The following is a 26,569-nucleotide window of genomic DNA, read 5'->3' as shown; positions in this document are numbered from 1 at the left end:
TGAAAATATTTATTAAAATCTTTATTTCTGGCTGGGCACGGTGGCTCACGCCTATAATCCCAGCACTTTGGGAGGCCGAGGGTGGAGGATCACTTGAGGTCAGGAGTTCAAGACCATCCTGGCCAACATGGTGAAATCCCATCTGCACTAAAAATACAAAAATTAGCCAGGAATGGTGGTCTGTGGCTGTAATCCCAACTACTTGGTAGACTGAGGCAGGAGAATTGCTTGAACCCAGAAGGCGGAGGTTGTAGATGAGCTGAGATCACACCACTGCACTCCAGCCTGGGTGACAGAGCAAGACTCTGTCTTAAAAAAAAAAAAAAAAAAAAAAAACCACTTTATTCCTAACTTTGATGTAGTAACACTGTTGCAGTCTGAATGATGAACCATTGCACTGGACTTCAAGTTGTTAAATATTTTAGAATGGCATTGATAGCAAGATTTTAGACTGGCATTGCTGGGATTACAAGCATGCACACCGGGCTAATTTTGTATTTTTAGTAGTGTTGGGGTTTCTCCATGTTGGTCAGGCTGGTCTTGAACTCCCAACCTCAGGTGATCCGCCCGCCTTAGCCTCCCAAAGTGGTGGGATTACAGGTGTGAGCCACTGCGTCCGGCCAGTTGCTTTCTGAGAATAATTTTTAGTGTGCCCTTGATGGCGTGAATCTGTCAAAGTTTAAGGAGTCACCAAGACTCCTAGCTCGAGTGTATCATTTCAGCTCACAGCCCAGGATGGACCAGCTCCAGAATTCAGGAAACTAGGAGGTGGGTTGAGTCTATGTAAATTTCAAAGCCTAATTTGGCCTCTCTAAGGCGAATATCCACTTCAGGACTATTTGCTAGAGTTGCTGGGAAGGCTGTAAGATTTATGAAATACCCCGAAGACAGGTCGGGCCATACCTGTGAGCGTGTTGCCACTGTACCTGTCCATTCCACAAACATCTGTTAATCCACTCATGCTCAACTAACTTGGGCATGTTTCTTTTCCAACAACAAGTGCCATGAACCTCACAGTGTAATTAGTGAGAGGTCAGAAAGATGGCCATTGCACCACAAACATAATGTTCTGTGATTGAAGCTTCTGTAACTGCATGCTGTGGGTGGGCTGGATTCAGGAACAAAAGAAAAACAAATCCCTGTGTGTTAAACCATCCCAAACCACCAAGAAGTCATGTTTAAGATCGCGATACTTCACTTACCATTTGATCCTGCCTTGAGTTTGTTTTCAGAGAAGCTGCATGTTGCTGGTGCCCAGGATTGAATCATAAAAATTGTAAGAATAGTCATTGCTGGTGCCAGGTTTGAATAAATGTGGTTGCAAGAGCAGCATTGTTCATCGTTTTGCAGCTTTCGTTTAAAGTTAGATTGGTAGGGGCAGAGGAGTGTTGCTTGTGAGTGGGTGCTGTAGGCTTCTTGCCAGCAGTATGCCTCGCTGAAAATCCTCTTGAAAGGGAAGTTTCTGACCAGGCGCGGTGGCTCATGCCTGTAATTCCAGTACTTTGGGAGGCCGAGGCAGGTGGATCACAAGGTCAGGAGGTCGGGACCGTCCTGGCTAACACGGTGAAACCCCGTCTCTACTAAAAACAGAAAAAATTAGCCTGGTGCAGTGGCGGGCATCTGTAGTCCCAGCCACACGGGAGGCTGAGGCAGGAGAATGGCGTGAACCCGGGAGGCGGAGCTTGCAGTGAGCTGAGATGGCACCACTAGCACTCCAGCCTTGGCGACAGAGGGAGACTTTGTCTCCAAAACCAAATTTTTTTGTAAAAAAATTTTGTAATAAACAATTTTGTTAAAAAAAAAAAAACGGCTAATTTTTTTGAATTTTTAGTAGAGATGGGGTTTCACCGTGTTAGCCAGGATGGTCTCGATCTCCTGACCTCGTGATCTGCCTGCCTCTGCCTCCCAAAAAAAAAACAAAAAGGAAAGGGAAGTTTCTGCTCACCCTGAAGATTCCTGTATCAGTTAATGAGACAAATTCCAAGAAGCTGGCTTGGATGTCAAATTTGTCTTGGGCTCACAGAGAGAAATGGTTTGTTGCCCCGAAAAGGAGCAATAAATGTAGATTTTAAACATTTGTTTTAGTTCAGATAATTACTACTCTTATTCATTTTGTCCACGTGAGTCGGAAAGCATTGCTGCCCTTGCCTGGTCTAAGGGAGGAGGACCCAGGCATGTAACGGACTGCATGCTGGCCAGTTGTGGTCAGGGCCAACTGGAGGCCAGCGAGGCCCTTCAGGGGTCTTTTCAAGGGTCTGCCTCAGGGAGCAGAGAAAGATGAAGTGAGGCACTCATTATAGCAAGGGCACACCCACGTTTCTCGTTTTGAACAGTGAAGAGAGCAGATGGAAAGCCACATGCAGGGCATTTGCTGAAGACAGGTGTGTTGGGGGCGTGTGTGTGTCCTCTGAGGCATTTTGGATGGGGTGCTATTTTGACCAAATGATACCTTGTGCTTCAGTGGTTGATGGGTGGCTTTTTTTCTTTTTTTCGAGACAGCCTTGCTCTGTCGCCCAGACTGGACTGCAGTGGCACGATCTCGGCTCACTGCAAGCTCCGCCTCTCGGGTTCACGCCATTCTCCTGCCTCAGCCTCCTAAGTAGCTGGGACTACAGGTGCCCGCCACCACACTCGGCTAATTTTTTTGTGTTTTTAGTAGAGATGGGGTTTCACCGTGTTAGCCAGGATGGTCTCCATCTCCTGACCTCGTGGTCCGCCTGCCTCTGCCTCCCAAAGTGTTGGGATTACAGGTGTGATCCACTGCGCCTGGCAATGGGGTGGTTTTCTACCCCTAACTGTCTAGTTTGTCACATGGCGTTTTTATTATAGATTGTCTGTATCAACTGGGGGTGAACTTTAGTCTTTTAACAGTTTTCAGAGTGTGAAGTTTGGACGTAAACTCTAATGTGGGAAATTGGTTTTGTTTTTGTTTTTTTTAAGTATGTTTATGGACTTATGGATATATATAAATTTAATGTGTCAAATCTGTTTATTTTAGTAACATCTTTTGAAAATGTTCAAACATACAAAAAAAAGTGATGCAATTTTAGTGAACACTCAGGCCAGGCGCAGTGGCTCACGCCTGTAGTCCCAGCACTTTGGGAGGCTGAGGCGGGCCGATCATTTGAGGTCAGGAGTTTGAGACCAGCCTGGCCAACATGGTGAAACCCCCATCTCTACTAAAAATACAAAAATTAACCTGGCATGGTGGTAGGTGCCTGTAATCCCAGCTACCCGGAAAGCTGAAGCAGGAGAATTGCTTGAGCCTGGAAGGTGGAGGTCACAGTGAGTCAAGATCGCGCTACTGCACTCCATTCCAGCCTGGGGAACAGAGTGAGAGTCCATTTCAAAAATTAATAATAAAGAATTTAAGCTGGGTACAGTGGCTCACACTTTTGTAATTCCAGCACTTTGGGAGGCCGAGGCAGGCGGACCACTTGAGGTCCGGAGTTTGAGACCAGCCTGACAAATGTGATGAAACCCCGTCTCTACTAAAAATACGGAAAAGAAATTGCCAGGTGTGGCTGGGCGCGGTGGCTCACGCCTGTAATCCCAGCACTTTGGGAGGCTGAGGCGGGAGGATCACGAGGTCAGGAGATGGAGACCATCCTGGCCAACATGGTGAAACCCTGTGTCTCCTAAAAAAAAAATTAGCCGGGTGTGGTGGCACGTGCCTGTGGTCCCAGTTACTCCGGAGGCTGAGGCAGCAGAATGGTGTGAACCCGGGAGGCGGAGCTTGCAGTGAGCCGAGATCATGCCACTGCACTCCAGCCTGGGCGACAGAGCAAGACTCCCTCTCAAAAAAAAAAAAAAAAAAATCCAGCTGTGGTGGCGCATGTCTGTAATCCCAGATACTTGGGAGGCTGAGGCAGGACAGTCGCTTAAACCTGGGAGGCAGAGGTTGCAGTGAACCGAGATCATGCTATTGCACTCCAGCCTGGGCAACAAGAGTGAAACTGTCTCAAGATACGATAATAATAAAATAGATTTAATGAATATCTATCTATGTACACAGCCTAGGTTGTGCTGTGGGCATTTAACTGCTTGTGTTTTACGTATTTGTCCATCCACTTATGGTTCTGTTCACTCTTCACTTTATTGATTGATCAGAGACAGGGTTATACTTTGTTGTCCAGGCTGGAGTGCAGTGGTACAGTCATAGCTCAGTGCTATCTCAAACTCCTGGGCTCAAGCAGTCCTCGCGTCTCAGCCTCCCAGAGTGTTGGGGTTATAGGCATGAACCACTATGCCTGGCCTCATTTTTTTTTTTTTTTTTTTTTTTGAGATGGAGTCTCGCTGTGTTGCCCAGGCTGGAGTGCAGTGGTGAGATCTTGGCTCACTGCAGCCTCTGCCTTCCTGATTCCAGTAATTCTGCCTTAGCCTCCCAGGTAGCTGGGATTACAGGTGCATGCCACCATGCCCAGCTAATTTATATATTTTTAGTAGAGACAGGGTTTTACCATGTTAGTCAGGCTGGTCTCGAACTCTTGACCTCACATGATCCACCCGCCTCAGCCTCTGGAAGTGTTGGAGTTACAGGCATGAGCCACCGTGCCTGGCCACTTTATTTTGGTGATACATTTCAAACTAAGTAGCAGAAAGTTGCAAGTCTTCCCTTTACATATTAACTGTATTTATAGGTTTTTTTGTTTTTTTGGGTGGCGAGGTACAGGGTCTCACACACTGTTGCCCAAGCTAGAGTACAGTGGCACAATCTTAACTCACTCCAGCCTCCCATCTACCGGGCTCAAGTGATCCTCCTCCCTCAGCCTCCTGAGTAGCTGAAATTAACGGGCAGGTGCCACCATGCCCGGCTAATTTTTTTTTTCTTTCTTTTTTTCTTTTCTTGAGACGGAATTTCGCTCTTGTTGCTGAGGCTGTAGTGCAGTGGCGTGACTTTGGCCCACTGTAGCCTCCGCCCCCTGGGTTCAAGTGATTCTATTGCCTCAGCCTCCCGCGTAGCTGGGATTCCAGGCATGCACCACCAATGTCCAGCTAATTTTGTGTTTTTAATAGAGACAGGTTTCTATTTCGCCATGTTGGCGAGGCTGGTCTCAAACTCGCAACCTCAGGTGATCCACCCACCACAGCCTCCCAAAGTGGTGGGATTACAGGGGTGAACCACCACACACAGCCTATCTGGCTAATTTTTTTTTTTTTTTTTTTTTTTTTTTTTTTTTTTTGAGGCAGAGTCTCGCTCTGTCGCCCAGGCTGGAGTGCAGTGGCTGGATCTCAGGTCACTGCAAGCTCCGCCTCCCGGGTTTACACCATTCTCCCACCTCAGCCTCCCGAGTAGCTGGTACGACAGACGCCTGCCACCTCGCCCGGCTAGTTTTTTGTATTTTTTAGTAGAGACGGGGTTTCACCGTGTTAGCCAGGATGGTCTCGATCTGCTGACCTCGTGATCCGCCTGTCTCGGCCTCCCAAAGTGCTGGGATTACAGGCTTGAGCCACCGCGCCCGGCCCTATCTGGCTAATTTAAAAAATTTTTTTAGAGACAAGGTCTCATATTGCCGAGGTTGGCCTTGAACTACTGTGCTTAAGTGATCTGCCTGCCTGGGCCTCCCAAAGTGCTGTGATTACAAGCATGAGCCACTGCTCCTGCCTCACTTTATTTTTATGAGGCGTTTCCAACTAAATAGCAGGAAGTTGTAATCTTCCCTCTTACATATTAACAAGAATTTAGTATTTCTTTTCAGTTGGATTTTTATTTTTTTCTTTAAAAAATTTTTTGTGGATTCACTCAGGCTGGTCTTGGAAGTTCTGACAAATGCTCCTCCCAACATGTGAGCCGCCGCGCGCCGCCTCTTCCTTCCTTTCAAACACCGCACGGATCTTTAGTGTACCTGGTGAGCCGCCGCGCGCCGCCTCTTCCTTCCTTTCAATCACCGCACGGATCTTTAGTGTACCTGGTGAGCCGCCGCGCGCCGCCTCTTCCTTCCTTTCAATCACCGCACGGATCTTTAGTGTACCTGGTGAGCCGCCGCGCGCCGCCTCTTCCTTCCTTTCAAACACCGCACGGATCTTTAGTGTACCTGGTGAGCCGCCGCGCGCCGCCTCTTCCTTCCTTTCAATCACCGCACGGATCTTTAGTGTACCTGGTGAGCCACCGCGCGCCGCCTCTTCCTTCCTTTCAAACACCGCACGGATCTTTAGTGTACCTGGTGAGCCGCTGCGCGCCGCCTCTTCCTTCCTTTCAATCACCGCACGGATCTTTAGTGTGCCAGTCAGTGAATGCTGGCCACTGCTATACCCAACCCTTGTCAGGAGGGAGAGTGTAACCAGCACCTCGGAAAGCTTGGGAGGGCCCCTCCCATGTGATCCCTGCCACTGTCACCTAGAGGCTATCCCATCACTGATTAGTTTTGCTTATTCTAGAACTTCACATAGGTGGAAGCATGATTCTTTTTGAATTTGTCTCAATTGTAGCCAGTGAGATACCTCATAAGTCAGTTCCCATGTCCTCAGGACAAGACTGCTCTAATCACCAGCGCTTCGTTGCTTTCTGGTGCTCCAGTAGGATCCAGGCTCACCTGGTATATCCCCTGCTGCAGATTACGATCCACCTCTCCCAGGAGCTTCTTTCAGTAGATTTTTGTTGTGGTGGTGGTGGTGGTATATTTTTATTTACTTATTTTGAGACATTCTTTCTGTGTGTCACATAGGCTGGAGTACAGTGGCTCAATCTTGGCTCATGGCATTCTCCACCTCCCCAGTTCAAGGAGATTGAGGAGTTCAAGATCAGCCTGGCCAACATAGTGAAACCCTATTCCTACTCAAAAGTTAGCCGGGCGTGGTGGCACACACCTTTAGTCCCAGCTACTTGGGAGACTGAGACAGGAGAATTGCTCGAACCTGGCGGATGGAGATTACAGTGAGCCAAGATCGCACCACTGCACTCCAGCCTCGGTGACAGAGCGAGACTCTCTCAAAAAGACGAAAATAGTTCGCCATGCATGGTGGCTCACACCTGTAACCCCAGCACTTTGGGAGACTGAGGTGGGAGGATCACTTGAGGCCAGGAGTTCGAGACCAGCCCACACAACATGGCGACACCCCATTTCTACAGATCGTTTTTTAAAATGTATTACTGAATTTTTAAAACATGCACAAAAGAGTTACAGTATCCATCGCCCAGCTTCAGCAGCGGTCAGTGTTCTGCAGTCTTGTTTCATCCTTCTCTACTATCTGCTCCCTGGTATATTTCAGAGCAAATACCAGGTATATAATTTCAGCCATAAATTTGTCTTAAATATGTGTGGAACAGTTAAAGGTGGTTCTTTACAGCACAACCACAGTATTACTCCCCTAACTGAAGTAACTGTAATTCCTTCATAAGGATTCACTTCATGAACAGGATTCCCAGTGTCCTTGCGACTATCCAGGGAAACCACAGCCAAGGGAACTGGCTTGGCAGATTTCATTGGGGAATGAAGGCCCTTTGGAGCTTGACTCTGGCTTGGTGAAGAGACATGGGAGGTGGAGGAGAGGATGCCCTTTGCACACACAGCACTCACGCCTGGCCCTCGCTACAGCCTGGGGAGGCAGATTTTTTCAGCAGTAGGATCTGGTATTAGTTGTTAGGTCTGTGGGATATGTGCTGCATGCTTCAAGTAGGTTGACTTGTTTCATTTTCATAGTCCTGCCGAGGGTAGAGGGGCTGCTTCCATGTTGCTGATGCAAGAAGGAAGCTAGTGGGCTGGGCAAGTGGAGTTTCAGGTCCAAGTCTGTGTGGAAGCTTTCCCTGGACGATTGATCGAGTGGCTCACCCCATGGTGTGAGTCTCAGGCGCGTTGAGTCGCTGAGCCCAGGGACTGGCTTTCTGCCCTTTTCATCCCATGCCCCCCTCACACTCCTCCTCTCTTGCATCCCTCCCCTGTCATGGAGCCTTTGACCCCACCACGTCCTGTTGCTGGGCTCTGCAGGCGTATCATTTGACCCCTAGGTTTTTTGTTTGTTTGTTTGTTTGTTTTAATGAGACAGAGTTTTGCTCTCGTTACCCAGGCTAGGGTGCAATGGGGTGATCTTGACTCAGTGTAACTTCCGCCTCCCCGGTTCAAGCAATTCTCGGGCTTCAGCCTCCTGAGTAGCTAGGATTACAAGCATGTGCTATCACGCCTGACTAATTTTTTGTATATTTAGTAGAGACAGGGTTTCACCATGTTGGCCAGGCTGATCTTGAACTCATGACCTCAGGTGATGCCCCTGCCTCGGCCTCCCTAAGTACTGGGATTCCAGGCGTGAGCCACCGTGCCCAGCGACCCCTAGGTTTTATTTATTTATTTTGAGGTGGACTCTCTATTGGCCAGGCTGGAGTGCAGTGGCACAATCTCAGCTCGCTGCAATGTCTGCCTCCTGGGTTAAAGCTATTCTCCTGCCTCAGCCTCCCTAGTAGCTGGGATGACAGGTGTGCGCCACCACATCCATCTAATTTTTTGTAATTTTGGGAGAGACGCGGTTTCACCATGTTAGCCAAGGTGGTCTCGAATTCGTGACTTCTTTTTTTTTTGTTTTTTGAGACAAAGTCTCGCTCTGTCGCCCAGGCTGGAGTGCAGTGGCGCAATCTCGGCTCAGTGCAAGCCCTGCCTCCTGGGTTCATGCTATTGTCCAGCCTCAGCCTCCCGTGTAGCTGGGACTACAGGCGCCCGCCACCGCACCCGGCTAATTTTTTGTATTTTTAGTGGAGACGGGGTTTCACCGTGTTAGCCAGGATGGTCTCGATCTCCTGACCTCGTAATCCGCCCGCCTCGGCCTCCCAAAGTGCTGGGATTACAGGTGTGAGCCACCTCCCTCAAGCACCCTTAGGTTTTTAAGTTTGGGATGTTTAGATTTTGCAGTTAGATTTTGCTAGGTAGTCTTGGGTATTTTGGGAAGTTCTTGTTTTGGCCAGCATGTCAGAATTTATCCTTGATGCTTGGGCCTTTTCAGGTTTGAGCCTGCTCTGCTGGCTGGGAACTAGTTTAGTCGGAAGGGGCTGGCAGTTGCCTGTGGGGGTAGATTCATCTGGTGTGTATTGTGCTGATGGGGTTTTTTGGTTGTTTACTCATTTGGAAGATTTCAGTATGGACCAGACTGTTTGTGTAGAGTGGGAATTGAGTAGGTTGGAGTCGACATGATACTGAGACTGAAATAGTAATTATGGCTTAGTTTGTCCTGAAAGATTCTGTTGTGCACTTCAGTTGTCTTAGCCTCTTCAGAGTTGAACCTGCTGTGGTTGTCGTCGTCCACCTGATATTTCAGATACTCACTTTTCGGGAGGTTCGTTCTTTCTCATTTTACAGAAACCTTTTGGGACCCTTTGCCACATGTCTTTCTTCCATCTCTTCGTTACTGTCAGGGATTAGAGCTCCTTCCCTCTCTTTTCCTTCTCCAAGCACCAAGATTTTGATGTGAACTTTTTTTTTTTTTGAGATGAAGTCTTGCTCTGCCACCCGTGCTGGAGTGCAGTGGTGTGATCTCCGCTCACTGCAGCCTCTATTTCCTGGGCTCAAGCGATACTTGTGCCTCAGCCTCCCAAGTAGCTGGGACTACAGGTGCCCACCATGCCCAGCCAATTTTTGTATTTTTGGTAGAGATGGGGTTTTGTCATGTTGGCCAGGCTGGTCTCAAACTCCTGACCTCAAGTGATCCACCCTCCTCGGCCTCCCGAAGTGGCGGGATTACAGGCGTGAGCCACTGTGCCTAGCCTGATGTGAGCATTTCTACCTGTAGTGTTTTTTGGAGACCTGTTAATATTTTCACACTTGTAAAAATGGGCATATTTATGTAAAGGAAGATAAAAAAGAAAGTAAAATACCATCTGAGTGTCTGTAGGCCTGAAGTCAAATCAGATTTCTTGAAACCATCTGTTCTCATTTTTAGGGTGTTACGTAGTTAATGCCTTGGCTTAGCAGTGGTTACTTGGAAATAAAGATGTGTCCTGCTGTGTTGACAGGCCCTTCATGAGGCAGTACACATGTCATTCTTGCTACTGTGTACCTGGCTGCTAAAATGAATCCTACTATAAGTTATATGAAACTAAAAAGATTTTCTGATCTTATAGGGCTGAAGTATTGATAACACCAAGGAAATCTATCACGATTTGAAAAGATAAGCAAAAGTTTGATTTCCAGACACTACAGAAGTAAAAATGGTAAGTTTTTGATCACAGATACTATTTCTTCACTCGCGTACAGAGATGTTTGTAACCTTTTCCAAAGCATTTGATTCCATTACCATTTTTATTAGCCCTTTTGGATTATAAAGTAATATTATCTATTCTGTATTCCATTCTGTCTCCCACTGCCCAGACACAACAGCTGTTTCAGTTTGCTTGTTCCTCCTTGGTCCTTCAATTGTGCTCCTGCAGGCTTGGTTTTTACACACAAGCGATATAGCATCATTCTGAATTGTGCAGCTTAAAAGATGGACGTTGGGCTGCTTGCTCTCTTTACATCATTTTTAACTTAATTCTCACATCCCTAGCGTCCAATGCGAATTTTTGTGAATGATGACCGCCATGTAATGGCAAAGCATTCTTCTGTTTATCCAACGCAAGAGGAGTTGGAGGCAGTCCAGAACATGGTGTCCCACACGGAGCGGGCACTCAAAGCTGTGTCCGACTGGATAGATGAGCAGGAAAAGGGTAGCAGCGAGCAGGCAGAGTCTGATAACATGGATGTGCCCCCAGAGGACGACAGTAAAGAAGGGGCTGGGTAAGTGAAGTTTTCTGTCGTCGTTTTCTTTCTTGTAGAGAGGGTAGCCAGGGTAGGGGTTGGTACTTGTTTTCTTTTTTTTTTTTTCTTTTTGAGACGGAGTCTCGCTTTGTGGCCCAGACTGGAGTGCAGTGGTGTGATCTTGGCTCACTGCAAGCTCCGCCTCCCGGGTTCATGCCATTCTCCTGCCTCAGCCTCCCAAGTTTAGCTGGAACTACAGGCACCCGCCACCATGCGCGGCTAATTTTTTTGTTTTTGTTTTTGTTTTTGTTTTTGTTTTTGTTTTTTTGAGACGAGTCTCGCTCTGTCACCCAGACTGGAGTGCAGTGGCTGCATCTCAGCTCACTGCAAGCTCCCCCTCCCGGGTTCACGCCATTCTCCTTCCTCAGCCTCCTGAGTAGCTGGGACTACAGGCGCCCGCCACCTCGCCCGGCTAGTTTTTTGTATTTTTTAGTAGTGGCGGGGTTTCACCGTGTTAGCCAGGATGGTCTCGATCTCCTGACCTTGTGATCCGCCCGTCTCGGCCTCCCAAAGTGCTGGGATTACAGGCTTGAGCCACCGCGCCCGGCCAATTTTTTTGTGTTTTTAGTAGAGATGGGGTTTCACCCTCGTAGCCAGAATGGTCTCGATCTGACCTCATAGGGTAGGGGCTGGCTCCTGTTTTCTAAGAAACTTCAGCCTGTCTTGGGACCTCTGGGTCGTGGTCAGACTGAATTCTTCCCTGAGCTGAGTGTTGGTCTGTCCCTCAGGGAACAGAAGACGGAGCACATGACCAGAACCCTGCGGGGAGTGATGCGGGTGGGCCTGGTGGCAAAGGGCCTCCTGCTCAAGGGGGACTTGGATCTGGAGCTGGTGCTGCTGTGTAAGGAGAAGCCCACAACTGCCCTCCTAGACAAGGTGGCCGACAACCTGGCCATCCAGCTTGCTGTAAGTGTGGCGGTCACTGCCGGGTAGGTGGGTGGTTGGTAGGCGTGCTGGTTGAGGATGTGGGGCCCAGGAAGAAGTGTCCAGCTAGGCCATGCTCCAAGAAGCACATGCCAGACTTGCCCTGGCACTTGCTGTGCATGTGTCTTCTCAGTAGGTGACGAGCAGGACACCAACAAGCCACTGAGCTTCTGTGGAACCTGACTGCAGGGGTCATAAGGACCCCGTGCCTATTTTGTGCCAGGCTGCACACAAGCCCAAGGTCATTGGGCATAAACTTCACATCTAGGCTCCATTAGATGGATGGCTAGATAGATAGCAGAGTTGTTACCTCTTCCGTTGGATCCAAAGCTAAATGTAAAGAATTGTTTTTTTTCTTTTGAGATGGAGTCTCGCTCGGTTGCCCAGGCTAGAGTACAGTGGCTCGATCTCAGATCACTGCAACCTCTACCTCTGAGGTAGACAATTCTCCTACCTCAGACTCCCGAGTAGCTAGGATTACAGGCGTGCACTGCCACACCCAGCTAATTTTTATATTTTTAGTATAGACGGGGTTTCACTATGTTGGCCAGGCTGGCCTCTAACTCCCGACCTCAGGTGATTCATTCATCCCTCTCAGTCTCCCAAAGTGCTGGGATCACAGCCGTGAGCCACAGCACCCAGCTGAAAATCTTTTCTATATGTTTATTTTATTTTTATAACTAGAGATGGGTTCTTGCTGTATTGCCCTGGCTGGATTCAAACTTTTGCCCTCAAGCAGTCCTCTCGTCCTCAGCCTCCCACAGTGCTGGGATTAGAAGTGTGAGCCACCACACGCTTTTTTTTTTTTTTCTTTCCTGAGATGGAGTCTTACTCTGTTGCCTAGGCTGGAGTGCAGTGGTGCAATCTTGGCTCACTGCAACCTCTGCCTCCTGAGTTCAAGCGATTCTCCTGTCTTAGCCTCCCGAGTAGCTGGTACTACAGGCACGTGCCGCTATGTCCAGCTAATTTTTGTGTTTTTAGTAGAGATGGGGTTTTGCTGTGTTGGCCACGGTGGTCTCGAACTCCTGACCTCAGGCCGTCTGTCCACCTCAGCCTCCCGAAGAGCTGGGATTACAGGCATGAGCCACCGCGCCCGGCCAATGTTTTGTTTTGTTTTGTTTTTTAAGATAAGGAAGGTCTTGCTCTGTAGCCCAGGCTGGAGTGTGGCGGCACAATTATAGTTCACTGCAACCTCCACTTCCAGGTCTCAGGTGATCCTCCCATTGCAGCGCCCTGAGTAACTAGGACTACCGGCATGTACTACCATTGCCAGCTAAAATATCTTTTAAAAAAAAAAAAAAATGTATTTGTTTCATTATGAAACTATTGCATAAATAATGGTCTCTGTTTATTAAGTGTTTGCTAAAGTCAGGCTCTCAAACAGATGTGCTCTTGATGTGTGTTATTTCATCTTCCTCTAAGTGGGACAGATGATGTGACAGAGCTGCAGGGCAGCTGAGGAATGGATCCCAAGACCTATGGCTGGGCTGTTTGGAGGCATCAGAACCTCTGCCAGGTGTTGCCTCCTCAGGACACAGTCCCCCTGTATTTATGTATAGGATAAGCAAAAAAGAAGTATATAAGCATCTTTGAATCTTTGACAGAGTCTTGCTGTGTCATCCAGGCTGGAGTGCAGTGACATGAACTTGAGTCACTGCAACCTCTGCCTCCCTGGCTCAAGTGTTCCTCCCACCTCATCTTCCTGAGTAGCTGGGACTACAGGCGTGCGCCACCACACCCAGCTGTTTTGTGTGTATGTGTGTGTGTAGATGAGCTTTTGCCGCGTTGCCTAGGCTGTTCTTGAACTCTTGATCACGGGCCTGAGCCACCATAGTCTTTGAATGTGTTCGTCTTATTCCTTAGAAAGAAAAACCTGATTTACTTACACAATGCAGATTTGTATTCTATCACATGGGACTGACAATTGTAGGTTCAGGACAAAAATTAAAATATGGAGCTAATGTAAATGCATTAGATACTTCTGAGGAGCCATTGAAGATGAAGCTGTGAAATTTTTCTAGTGATAATTTTCTTTTTTCTTTTGAAAGTACATCCGCATAGTGGTAATTTTTTTTCTTTTTTGAGATAGCCACGCTCTGTCCCCAGGGCTGGAGTGCAGTGGTGTGTCATGTTGGCTTACTACAACCTCCGCCTCCTGGGTTCAAGCGATTCTCCTGCCTCAGCCTCCTGAGTTGCTGAATTATGGGTGCCCTCCACCATGCCCAGCTAATTTTTGTATTTTTAGTAGAGACCATATTGGCCAGGCTGGTCTTGAACTCCTGACCTCAGGTATTCTGCCTGCCTCTGCCTCCTAAAGTTCTGGGATTACAGGCGTGAGCCACTATGTCTGGCCCATAGTGGTAATCAGGGGTCGGGGGAGGCGGGTGGGGGTGGGCGGCGGGACGGAGTTTCACTCTTGTTGCCCAGGCTGGAGTACAATGGGGTGATCTCAGCTCACCACAAACCCCGCCTCCTGGATTCAGGCAATTCTCCTGCCTCAGCCTCCTGAGTAGTTGGGATTGCAGGCATGCGCCACTATGCCTGGCTAATTTCGTATTTTTAGTAGAGAAGGGATTTCTCCATGTTGGTCAGGCTGGTCGCCCTGTCACCCAGGCTGGAGTGCAGTGGTGTGATCTCAGCTCACTGCAAGCTCCGCCTCCCGAGTTCACGCCATTCTCCTGCCTCAGCGTCCCGAGTAGCTGGGACTACATGCGTCCGCCATTGCGCCCAGCTAATTCTTTTGTATTTTTTTTAGTAGAGACGGGGTTTCACTGTGGTCTTGATGGCCTGAACCTCGTGATCCGCCCACCTTGGCCTCCCAAAGTGCTGGGATTATAGGCGTGAGCCACTGTGCCCGGCCCCCGCCCCACCGTTGGTTTTTTTTTTTTTTTTTTTTTTTTTTTAAAAAAGGAGACAGGGTCTCTTGCTCTGTTGCCCAAGCTTGGGTATGGTAGTGCAATCTCAGCTCACTACAGAGTTGATTTTCTGGCCTTAAGCAATCCTCCCACCTCAGCCTCCTGAGTAACTGGGACCACAAGCGTGTGCCACCATGTCTGGCGAATTTTTTAAATTTTTTGTAGATACGAAGTTTCACTATGTTGTTCTGGCTGGTTTTGAGCTCCTGGCCTCAAGCTATTTGCTTGCCTCAGCCTCCCAAAGTGCTGGGATTACAGGCATGAGCCATTGAGCCTGGCCAATAATTATTCCTTAAAGATGAAAATAATAGGGATTTAAAAAATCATTTCTAGTGGTTCTTTAAGAGGGGTGAGTCCCCCTGCCATGATAACATTTGGCAGTGTCTGTTGACAGCTTGGTGATGGGGTGCTGTGGTGCTGTCAGCACCTGATGGGTGAAAATCAGAGATGCTACTCAACACCCTATCATGTGCAGAGTAGCTTCCCCAAGAATTTTCCAGCCCAGAAGTTCAGTTGTGCTGAAGTTGAGAAATCGTGTTTCAGATTTTTTCAGTGTATTTATTCTCCTCCCAACATACTTAGCTTCCTTCAGCAAAAATATTTAAAAACTTGAATTTTCTTTTCTTCTTTTTGATACAGTGTCTTGCTCTGTTCCCTGGGCTGGAGTGCATTGGCACAGTCTCAGCTCACTGCACCCTCTGCCTCCCTGCCTCAGCCTCCCAAGTAGCTGGGATTACAGGCGCCTGCCACCACACGTGGCTATTTTTTTATATTTTTAGTAGAGACGGGATTTCATAATATTGGCCAGGCTGATCTTGAACTCCTGACCTCAAGTAACCCACCCGCCTCGGCCTCTCAGAAGTGCTGGGATTACAGGCATGAGCCACTGCCCTCAGCCAAAAGCTTGAATTTTCTTTGTCACGCTATACAGGTGGTATCAAGAATAAAGATAGTTGTGCGGGTCGTTGTAGATGTGCATTTGCAGCAAGTACATACTTTCATAGGATACTGCATAGCATCATAGGATACTGCACACTGGCTCTTTCACTGCACACGGGTTTTATTCCACATTGTCTGGCTGCTCATCCCAGCATGGAAGTAGCAGTGGCTGGATGCCCACTCTGCAGTGTCCTCCGCTTTCCGCGCAGTGTCTGGTTGAGGCTTCCAGCAGCCTCGTGGTGTAGTTCATGTCATTAAGTCCATTTTACAGATTAGAGTCGTAAGTCTGAATGAGAGATTTATCCAAAGTTAATTACCCACTAAAGGGCAAAAGCAGGAAAGGAGGGTCTCTTCCTCCTGGATCCTAAACTCTTTGCCTTTTTTTTTTTTTTTTTTTTTTTGAGATAGAGTCTTACTCTTGTCACCCAGGCTGGAGTGCAATGGCACGATCTCAGCTTACTGCAGCCTCTGCCTCCCAGGTTCAAGTGAGTCTTCTGCTTCAGTCTTCTGAGTAGCTGTGACTACACGCGTCAGCCATTGCACCCAGTTAATTTTTGTATTTTCAGTAGGGATAGGGTTTCACCATGTTGGCCAGGTTGGTCTTGAACTCCTGACCTCAGGTGATTCTGCCTGCCTCAGCCTCCCAAAGTTCTGGGATTACAGGCGTGAGCCACCACACTTGGCCTAACAATGCTTTTTGTTTGTTTGTTTTTGTTTTTTTTGAGACAGAGTCTGTTGCCCAGGTTGGAGTGCAGTGGCGTGATCTCGACTCACTGCAAGCTCTGCCTCCTGGGTTCACGCCATTCTCTCGCCTCAGCTTCCTGAGTAGCTGGGACTACAGGCGCCCGCCACCACGCCCAGCTAGTTCTTTTTGTATTTTTAGTAGAGACGGTTTCACTGGGTAGCCAGGATGGTCTTGATCTCCTAACCTTGTGATCCCCCCCACCTCGGCCTACCAAAGTGGTGGGATTACAGGTGTGAGCCACTGCACCTGGCCTAACATTGCTTTTTTGTTTGTTTGTTTTTATTTTGTTGTTGTTGTTTTGAGACAGTTTCGCTGTATTGCCCAGGCTGGACTGCAGTGGCATGATCTCGGCTCACTGTAAGCTCCACCTCCCGGGTTCACGCCATTCTCCTGCCTCAGCCTCCCAAGTAGCTGGGACTACAGGCGCCTGCCACCACGCCCAGCTAGTTTTTTGTATTTTTAGTAGAGACGGAGTTTCACTGGGTTAGCCAGGATGGTCTCGATCTCCTGACCTCATGATCTGTCCACCTCGGCCTCCCAAATTGCTAGGATTACAGGCATGAGCCACCGTGCCTGGCCTTACCATTGCATTTTTAAGCCCCTTTTGGAAATTGCTTATTTCACTAGTTACCCCCTCTGGTACCCAAAATGTGGCCGAGAACCTGGACAGTTAGAGAGATCCTGACACCCCAGGTGAAGTCACTTCTGGGACATCATCCCCAAGAAGTTGGCCTTTCTGCTGCAGGAATAGGTGGAGCCAGATAAAATTGTTGATTGCTTTGAGGAGAAAGTGTTTTGAAAGTTGCATTTTATTTTTTAGGCTGTAACAGAAGACAAGTACGAAATACTGCAATCTGTCGACGATGCTGCGATTGTGATAAAAAACACAAAAGAGCCTCCATTGTCCCTGACCATCCACCTGACATCCCCTGTTGTCAGAGAAGAAATGGAGAAAGTATTAGCTGGAGGTAGGGAGGCCGAGACAGGCCGGCAGGGCTTTGAAAACGTGGTGTTCCCTCGCTATTCAAATGTGCTATTCAGTTTTAGACTGCTTTGGTAAAAGGCTACGTTGTAGATTGACCACCTTTACTCTGAGATCACATCTCCCGTTGGCTTTGAGTACTTGGGAGTTTGACAAAACGGTCGCACTAAAAGTGAGTAGCACTTTTCGTAGGGGACTGCACCATTTTCCTTTAACTTCATCCTTGAACATTCTCAAACGTGAATGTGGAAGTTGCTTTTCCGTGGAGCCATTCTCTGGCTGTGGAGAAGTGTGTCCCTGGTGATTCTATGGTTTTAAAGATGAGACAACCAGACGGTTTCTGCATGAGCACCACGTTGGAGTTTACCAACAGCCTGTGCTGCAGCTGAGCTGAGGGCCTCTTCGTTTGTCCTCTGCCGTGGCTCTTATCATCTAAAGTGACAGAAGCACAAAGAGCTGATACAGAGTTTTGGATAAAGTTTAAACAGTTGTCCAATTTTTCAGACTACCTCATTGGACCTCGCACTAATAATGTGCTCACAGTCCATGGCCCGCCCCTCGTGTGCCTGTCTTCAGGCCTTATCCAAACCCCTGGCGTGCAGATGGCAGAGAAGACAGACGCTCGGCTTGGCCGCAGCATAGGCTGGCATAGCGCCCTTGTTGCTGTTTACCTTTGGTTCTCATAGCTGATTCCGACTACCAAAGCCCTTCTAGTTGATCAACGTAGGGACGCTGGACCTTTGACCAACAGGACTCTCTCTGTCAAGGGCTGGGGCTAGGGCAGTCCCGCCTGGTGGGCGGAGTTGGTCCCCTTTGCCGCATATGCCTTGGGATGGCTGTTGTGGGATGCAGAGAGGGAGTTCCTTTCCTCTCCCCCGGCCTTTTTAATTTTTTTCCTTTTGAACATTTTAGCATAGCTAATTTATTGGGAGAACATGGGGAGGAGGCAAGGGAAGAGGATTAGAAGATAGGCTCCACCTATCTCTCCCCTCCCTCATGAGATTATTCCTTTTAGAATAACTCCCCACTTTTGTTTTTATGTTTGTTTTATTTTTTCTTTTTCTTTCTTTTTTCTTTTTCTTTTTTCTTTTTGGATGGGGCCTCCAATTTTTACAATTTCCTCACAGGGCAGAGTTCAATGTGCTCTAGTTTCTCCTTCCCTGGTCCAGGGTGGAGATGAATTCAGCTTCTGGGAAACTCAGCTGCCCTTTAGAAAGCTGCCACATCCCCTTTCCACCTGACAGAAACCCCTTGGTCAAACTGTGCCTTGTCTTCTTATTCCATCCATGAATAGAAACGCTATCAGTCAACGACCCCCCGGACGTTCTGGACAGGCAGAAATGCCTTGCTGCCTTGGCGTCCCTCCGACACGCCAAGTGGTTCCAGGTTTGCATTTTGTTCTTCTCTTTGTCTTTTGGTAGAGAATTCCTAAGTTTTAACTTGGCTAACTGTCACCATAAAGATTCCTTAACATTGACGATAGCCGTGCCAAGCTTAGCACCTGCGGTTCCGCAGGTCCTAAAGGAGTGCACCTCAACAAATTCGACCCCAAAAGAGGCTGAGACTGAATTGGTGGGCTGCTGCTGCTGCTTTGTGTTAAGAGTAACACTTTCTTGTACATGTAGTGAGATTGCGGCTGGCCACACCCTTGGTGGTCGCCATCGTTGACTGTTTACCCTTGGCAAAGCAGCACCGTGACACTTGTGTTGTTCATGTTGACCTGTGCCCTGGGCGGTGCCTCAGACTGAAGAGCCTGTGTTTTGTTCCCCTAGGCTCGAGCCAACGGACTGAAGTCCTGTGTCATCGTGATCCGGGTCCTGAGGGACCTGTGCACTCGTGTGCCCACCTGGGGTCCCCTCCGAGGCTGGGTAAGGATGTTGCTGTGGCTACTGGGGGGGGTGTGTGCAGAGTCTCTAGGATATCCCAGGAACACTTGATGATCACGGGGCAGGAGTGGCCCCTTGATGTATGGCTGGTGTGTACTCTCCAGAGCTGCCTGTGGAGCTGCTCCTGCTTGCCACACCTGGGGTTGGGGTTGGGGTTGGGGTTGGGACAGGGACAGTGTGGGTCAGGGCCCTTTGCAGGGGTCGCACAGCTCAATCCCAGCAGGAGGCTGGCGAGGAGGTGGGAATGATCCCTCTGGGAAGGTTTGCAGATGCTCTCACGCAGGACCGGTTCTTACCAGCTGTCGCTTTTTTTTTTTTCAGCCCGCAGTTGGGGTGGTTTTTATATTTGTAAATAAATGGTTAGATTTTAAGTATGAGATACTACATTATAACCTCAGCTTGGTCTCTGAGCTCACAGAGCCTGCAGGATGTCATGTCTGGTCCTCCCTGTCCTACGTCCCCTGGCTCAGGCTTAGTCCTGAGGCTTTGACTTTACCTGACTGGATGGCTATGAGTCCCACGTGTGCCCTGACCCACTCATCTAGTGACAGCTCCCTAGTGGTGGCCGGCCTCATCCTGTAGGTTCTTGGCTCACTGTCCCTCTTCCCTTTCAGCCTCTCGAGCTCCTGTGTGAGAAATCCATTGGCACGGCCAACAGACCGATGGGTGCTGGCGAGGCCCTGCGAAGAGTGCTGGAGTGCTTGGCGTCGGGCATCGTGATGCCAGGTTGGGGCCTTGTGCTTTGCAGGTTGCAGGGAAAGGACAGGGTTCCAGGCCGCCTCCTGGCGGGTACACTGACTGGGTTAGGACAGCAGCAGCCCCGTGTCCACTCCCTAGATCTGAAGCATGTGACTACCCTCTGGCACCATCATATCCAGCCCTGACCGGGTCCGCAGCCGTCATTCACAGGGCGGATCCGGGGCAATGGTGACCCACTCCCACGTGACTTTCTTGCTCTGAGACACTTGTGAATTATTTCTGTCAAGGGCTGGACGCCGAGTGGGTCACCGAGCTAGGCATGTTTTCCAGAGCTGGGTGTGGATGGGGCGCGGGGGGTAACACACCTAGTTCCCTCAGCCAGCACACCTCTTCAGAGATGCTAAAAGATAATCCTCTGCATATCTTCCTTGTTTCCTGCCTTCAGATGGTTCTGGCATTTATGACCCTTGTGAAAAAGAAGCCACTGATGCTATTGGGCATCTAGACAGACAGCAACGGGAAGATATCACACAGAGTGCGCAGGTATAGTCATCGCCATTGCCAACGTGCGCCCTGACCCAGTCTGTAATCACTGGCTTCCAGTTCCATTACTGGGTATTCCCAGGGTAGTCCCTGGACTCGTAGGCTCAGGTCGGGGACTGAAGGCAAAGGGATCGTGTCTGATACAGGGCGCCCCAATCTGGGCTGCTTCTTTCCCCTGGTGCCATGCCTGGTTGTCGTCTGCCCCCTCCCTTGGCTTGCTCGAGTGCCATTTTCGGACACTGAGTGGTGCTGGGAGATGTGTTTGCTGTGCGGACTGCTCTGGGGGACCTTCCCCTGCAGGCTACCACATGGCTCCGTGTGGCAACCAGTCCCCAGGTTGGGGTCTCCTGTATTCCTCTGGAAGGGGGGTGGTCACAGGCTGGCCTTCCCCCACAGCAAGGCTGGACTTGAGCATTCAGGCTCTCCCCTGGCTGGTGGGGGACCCCTTGCTGTTGTAGAGGTGACCATTAGCAGCCCTTCAGCTCTGCCCCTCCTCAGAAGGCAGTAGTGAGCGCACACTCCATGACCGGGAGCACAGGGCAGCTGAGTCAGAGCCTCTTCCCCTTCTCCAGCACGCACTGCGACTCGCTGCCTTCGGCCAGCTCCATAAAGTCCTGGGCATGGACCCTCTGCCTTCCAAGATGCCCAAGAAACCAAAGAATGAAAACCCAGTGGACTACACCGGTAAGCCCACGGCGGTTACCTGATGGCTGGGGCTCCAGGAAGAGTGGCCATCTGCATCTCTCAGCCATGCCCTGCTCTCTCCTTGCAGTTCAGATCCCACCCAGCACCACCTATGCCATTACGCCCATGAAACGCCCAATGGAGGAGGACGGGGAAGAGAAGTCTCCCAGCAAAAAGAAGAAGAAGATTCAGAAGAAAGGTACAGGCCGGGCGCGGTGGCTCACGCCTGTAATCCCAGCACTGTGGGAGGCCGAGGCGGGAGAATCGCTTGAGCTCAGGAGTTTGAGACTAGCCTGGGCAACATGGCGAAACCCCGTCTCTACAAAAAACACAAAAATTAGCTGGTTGTGGTGGCACACCTGTAGTGCCAGCTACTTGGGAGGCTGAGATGGGAGGATGACTTGAGCCTGGAGGCGGAGGTTGCTGTGAGCAACTGTACTCCATCCTGGGCAACAGAGCGAGACCTTGCTTAAAATCAGTGTTGAAAGATTTTAAAAACTAAGTAGATAAAAAAGCAGGAAGGTGCAGACCTCCCCTCGTGCCGCTGCTTTATCCATCTCGTCCTATGAAGGCTCACCCTGAAGCTATAGGGAGTGCCTGCTTTTGTTTCATTTTTCTTTCTTGTGATTTCTGAGTCCTTTAACAATGATGAGGCATGATTGGGGATGTAAAAGATGAGTAGGATGATGGTGCCACAGCTGGAGGCCACAGGAGAGGTGCAGACTGGGTTCAGTTTGTGTGGCTGCCCCACCCACTGTGTTAGGCCACAGAGGCAGGCCCGGGGGTTAGGATTGGCAGAGCTCTCATGGAGACCTGCGATCGTGCTGATCCAGAGCCACCTTGGTGTTCTCTCTGTAGAGGAGAAGGCAGAGCCCCCCCAAGCTATGAATGCCCTGATGCGGCTGAACCAGCTGAAGCCAGGGCTGCAGTACAAGCTGGTGTCCCAGACTGGGCCCGTCCATGCCCCCATCTTTACCATGTCTGTGGAGGTTGATGGCAATTCATTCGAGGCCTCTGGGCCCTCCAAAAAGACGGCCAAGCTGCACGTGGCCGTTAAGGTAAGTGTGGCCAGCGTCACTATCTTATAATAGCAGAACCATGATCTTTGTTTTGGGCCCCATATGAGCCATTGTCTCTCAGGGAAGGCATGTAGATCCTAAAAACACACATAGTTAGATGGCGGGTATTTGCAGGTCACATGTGCCAAGAACGCCTTCCCACTGTGGCTGGTAGGCAGAGGGGTCCCCAAACATAGTTGGACATGAGGGCCTCCTGGGAGCAGAAGCTGAAAGGAAACAGCCCTCCTCCAGATGACTTTCTGGGTGGGTGCCTGTAGGCCATGGGGAGGCCCTGCATGCATGGCTCCCGGGCTGAGCCCTGCTTCACTGGGACCTTGGGGGTCTCGCTACCTCTGCAGGTGTTACAGGACATGGGCTTGCCAACGGGTGCCGAAGGCAGGGACTCTAGCAAGGGGGAGGACTCGGCTGAGGAGACTGAGGCGAAGCCAGCGGTGGTGGCCCCCGCCCCAGTGGTAGAAGCTGTCTCAACCCCTAGTGCGGCCTTTCCCTCAGATGCCACTGCCGAGGTGAGCACATGGTGGGTGCTGGGAGTGACTGCCAGGACAGAGCAGGTAGCCATGTGTCCTGTCAGTGAGGTGGTTACTGGTCCTTGATAATTTGCCCCAAAAAGCTGACCTTTCAGGCCAGAAGCCCACACAGGAAGCTGGGTGCTGCCCTACAAGCCGTGTTGGGAAGGGCCTTGTGGATGTTGTTTCAGCATCCTAGGCTATATTGGGGTGGCCCTGGGTTGAGAACATGCTGTTCAGAGGGGAGGCACAGGGAAGGGGCACATTGCTGGAAGGCCTTCACTAGAGTGGGTGGAGACTGTCTGGCAAGGACTGGCAGTGTATGAGCAGCAGACGCCCGGCCTCAGTCCTGCTGCTGCTCCTGTGTGGCTGGAAAGCCCATAGCTGAGTTTGTCGGTCGTTCTTTCTGTTTTCCCTGAGAACGTAAAACAGCAGGGGCCAATCCTGACAAAGCACGGCAAGAACCCAGTCATGGAGCTGAACGAGAAAAGGCGGGGGCTCAAGTACGAGCTCATCTCCGAGACCGGTGGCAGCCACGACAAGCGCTTCGTCATGGAGGTGCGTGGCCTGGAGCTGCCTGCTGGGGCAATCCCATAGGGAGGCCTGGGGTCCCCCTGCCCTTAGAGGGAGGCACTAGGTCACCTTTGTCTGCACTTTCCAGGTTGAAGTGGATGGACAGAAGTTCCAAGGTGCTGGTTCCAACAAAAAGGTGGCGAAGGCCTACGCTGCCCTTGCTGCCCTAGAAAAGCTTTTCCCTGACACCCCTCTCGCCCTTGATGCCAACAAAAAGAAGAGAGCCCCAGTACCCGTCAGAGGGGGACCGAAATTTGCTGCTAAGGTGAGCAGTGACCCTTGAATCTCCTGGCTCAGGCATGGGGTTCTCCTGCAATGTGAGCACAAAGGGAATGTCACTTCCCTGTGTTCTCTTCTAGCCACATAACCCTGGCTTCGGCATGGGAGGCCCCATGCACAATGAAGTGCCCCCACCCCCCAACCTTCGAGGGCGGGGAAGAGGCGGGAACATCCGGGGACGAGGACGCGGGCGAGGATTTGGTGGCGCCAACCATGGAGGCTACATGAATGCTGGTAAGGGCCCTTGTGCTGCACTGTCCCCCTCTTCCCCATGTGCATGCTCTGGGAACAAGTGTGCGGGGCTCCTGGGGTGGGCCTGAGACTCTGCTGGTCCCTGGTAACCCTATCTTTCCCCTTCCAGGCGCTGGATATGGAAGCTACGGGTACGGAGGCAACTCGGCGACAGCAGGCTACAGTAAGTGCGTTTCTCTCTGTCTGACCTGGGAAGCAGCCACAGTGTAGCTTCTGGGCCTGAGTTAGCAAAGGGCGGCCAGAGCAGCCTCGAGGAGGCTGTAGAAGGGGCACACACCTTTTTGCGGTGAATAGGTCATATGGCCCTCGACCCCCCCCACCCCCCCGCCCCGCAGTGGGATTGATTGTGTTAACACACACTGGTGTAACTGCAAAGTTCCTTAAAAGTTAGAATTTTAAATTTCTCTGCTTTAAGCCATGCGAAGCACCAATCTTGTGAATACGCTTTTCCGGCCAGTGCACAGCTCTTGTCTTGAGAAGGAGCCTTCATTGGGGGGTTACAGGAGCAGAGAAATCTAAAACATGAATTTCAAATGTGGCGCTCTGTGCCCTTTTTCAAAAGAATTCTAATTTCTTCTCTCTGCTCTGTCTCCCCCTTTTGTAGGTGACTTTTTCACAGACTGCTACGGCTATCATGATTTTGGGTCTTCCTAGAGCGTCTAAAAGTATTGCACACAAAATCAACTTTTTACTCCAATTTCCTCCAACTCCAAAACCCAAAGTGTCCGTGCTGTGTCCCTGTGCTTCACTGGGTTTCTCAACCGTGGCTTTTCACCGCAGCTTGTCTGAAACTCTTAGCCTGCAGAATTTAAGACAATGGCAGTTTTTATCGTGATTTGCCTTTGAACTTGGTCCTATTGAAGTTCACACTAAGTGGAAAACAATTTTTTCAGAGAATGTATTTTTGTGCAGAATTGCACAGAATTCTAGAGACAGCGTTGTTCGGCATCAAGGCAAAAGCCCACCTTTGCTTTTTATGGAAAGCATTACTTTATTTAAAGAGACAGACATTGACGCATTTTAATCTACCTTTGTCTTAATTTACAGCAGGTTTTGTATGAATTTTTAACCTTTTAACAAACTCCCAAATCTGGTTGATGCCTTTGACAGTAATGAAAACGATTTCACCACATCTGAATCCAGAGAAACCGGCTTTTTTCTTATTACGAGCATGTGAAAACGTTGGGAACGTGGGGAATTGTGTATTGCGCTGAATTAGCTTCTCCCGCCTCTTGTAATGCTCTGGTGGGTTCTTGTTTGGGAATGCAATGTTTTGTGGCTGGTTTAGCTAGAGAGTGAACTCTCAAAGGTATCAAAACTGTGCTTCCATTATTAGTGCAAGAAACAGACAGGCTTTAAGGGGTAGATGACGTGAAATTTTGCAAGTCTTAATTACAGCTGCAGATGCATGGGATTCTGGATTTTTTTGTTTTTAGTTTATTGGGACTTTAAAAGTAATAGAGGAGAAAGAACCGCGATGTTCCCTGCTTCTTCAGTAAAGGGCTGGCTTTTCCTTGGGTAGAGGTGGTGTTGCTGCATGTGCAGCTGCCACAGACTCCAAAGGCATAGAAGTTTTTGTCTACAAACACACACAGAATCATTCTGGCTCTTTACTGAGGCCCCTGTTTTCTGGCAGGTGTCCTCCTTGGAAACTGGTTTTGGCTCTGACCAGCGGTTATTTTTTGCAGCAAAGCCTGCGTCTGTGTTGACTTGCAAGATTTTACGTTTATTCAGGCAAAAACTGGTCAAAATGGTTACTACGTGATTTGTTCCCAGAGGTTTGAAACATTCAGTGAAACTTTTTAAAACTTTGATTGCATGATGTATTTTTTTTTTAGAAAGTTATTGTTTGAGAATAATGTCTTTTTATACCAGGAAAATAGTTATCCTGAATGACGTTGAAAACTCCCCCTCCCCTTTATTTTTTTTTAATCAATACATGTGAAAGTAACAAGCCCTCGGCCCTTGCGTCTTCATTCATTCCCGGCTTCAGGCGGGGCGAGGTGGTGTGCTCAGTGCAGGACACTGGGGAAGCTGGGGCAGTGGGGCAGTGGGGCTGTGGGGTGTGGGTCCTGGGTCCTGGTCAGGGTGTTCTGAAGATCCCATCCTCCCAGTCTCCTCGCTGAGCTGCCGCATGTTCGCTTTCTGGCATTGTGGGACACGTCCTCCCCCTTGGTGTCTTGGCTTTGTGATGGGGGGCGAGGGAGGAGGCCTGCCTGAAGAACACAAACCGAAGGTTGCAGATAGTTCTGTCCACATTGTCATGTAGGCAGCCCACTACACCAGCGTGGGGTATACATCTCCAGTGGGTGGAGGCACGTGAGGACTCCCAGTTACCCCACCCAGGAGGCGGTGGGCCCTTGGTGTCCTCAATCTGGGAAGGAAGGACAGGCAGTGTGGGAGCCTCCCCTTCCGTCCCACCCACCCTGGGCCTGGCGGTCTGGACAGCTTAACTGGGCAAAGGTGGCTGCATTCACAAGCCGACCCACTCTGAGAGCCCAGGAACTCAGCTGCACCTGCTGAGTGCTTGGGCATTGCCCAGCTTGGCTGGAGAGCTACCACCATGACCTGGCTTCCCGCCTCACCCACCCTCTCAGCCTTCCCACGCCCGTTCGTGGAGACCCCCTCTGTGGGGCTCCCTTGCAAGGCTTGGGGTGCTGCATTCCCTCAGCCAGTGCCATCCCCTTTGTTCCACTCAAGCCTCTGGTGGGGCTGTGTATTGACAAACCTAGTTGACCAGAAGTGGGGTCTTGCCGCTACATTTTCAGCTTGCAGCTGAGAATGTGGTGGCTGCACTGCACGCTCTCAGCCCTGCTGCTCAGTCCCACGTACACCCAGCAGCTGTGCT

At 49.8% G+C, this 26,569-nt stretch overlaps 1 protein-coding gene across 6 annotated transcripts in view; it reads left to right on the top strand.

Moving 5' to 3' along the window:
* The window catches only part of ILF3 (interleukin enhancer binding factor 3), a 39,211-nt gene that overhangs the window by 6,904 nt on the left and 5,738 nt on the right, over positions 1–26,569 (top strand). For 2 of the 6 annotated variants that reach the window (XM_007995244.3, XM_073016954.1), the window contains exons 2-17: positions 10,043–10,132; positions 10,465–10,694; positions 11,444–11,621; positions 17,059–17,206; positions 18,515–18,606; positions 18,993–19,088; positions 19,721–19,832; positions 20,251–20,348; positions 20,921–21,032; positions 21,121–21,231; positions 21,891–22,090; positions 22,450–22,617; positions 23,050–23,175; positions 23,279–23,455; positions 23,550–23,703; positions 23,831–23,884. In XM_007995244.3, coding sequence (XP_007993435.1) covers positions 10,130–10,132; positions 10,465–10,694; positions 11,444–11,621; positions 17,059–17,206; positions 18,515–18,606; positions 18,993–19,088; positions 19,721–19,832; positions 20,251–20,348; positions 20,921–21,032; positions 21,121–21,231; positions 21,891–22,090; positions 22,450–22,617; positions 23,050–23,175; positions 23,279–23,455; positions 23,550–23,703; positions 23,831–23,884 — 2,059 coding nt within the window. In that variant the 5' untranslated portion in view covers positions 10,043–10,129. Of the gene's footprint in view, positions 1–10,042; positions 10,133–10,464; positions 10,695–11,443; positions 11,622–17,058; positions 17,207–18,514; positions 18,607–18,992; positions 19,089–19,720; positions 19,833–20,250; positions 20,349–20,920; positions 21,033–21,120; positions 21,232–21,890; positions 22,091–22,449; positions 22,618–23,037; positions 23,176–23,278; positions 23,456–23,549; positions 23,704–23,830; positions 23,885–24,325; positions 25,678–26,569 lie in introns of those variants that run through there. The other 4 variants (XM_007995245.3, XM_007995243.3, XM_007995247.3 and 1 more) reach the window with 3 other exon arrangements.

The sequence above is a fragment of the Chlorocebus sabaeus genome, chromosome 6, assembly GCF_047675955.1.
Source record: "Chlorocebus sabaeus isolate Y175 chromosome 6, mChlSab1.0.hap1, whole genome shotgun sequence".
Taxonomy (NCBI): Eukaryota; Metazoa; Chordata; class Mammalia; order Primates; family Cercopithecidae; genus Chlorocebus; species Chlorocebus sabaeus.
This window is presented reverse-complemented; position numbering and strand designations above follow the sequence as displayed.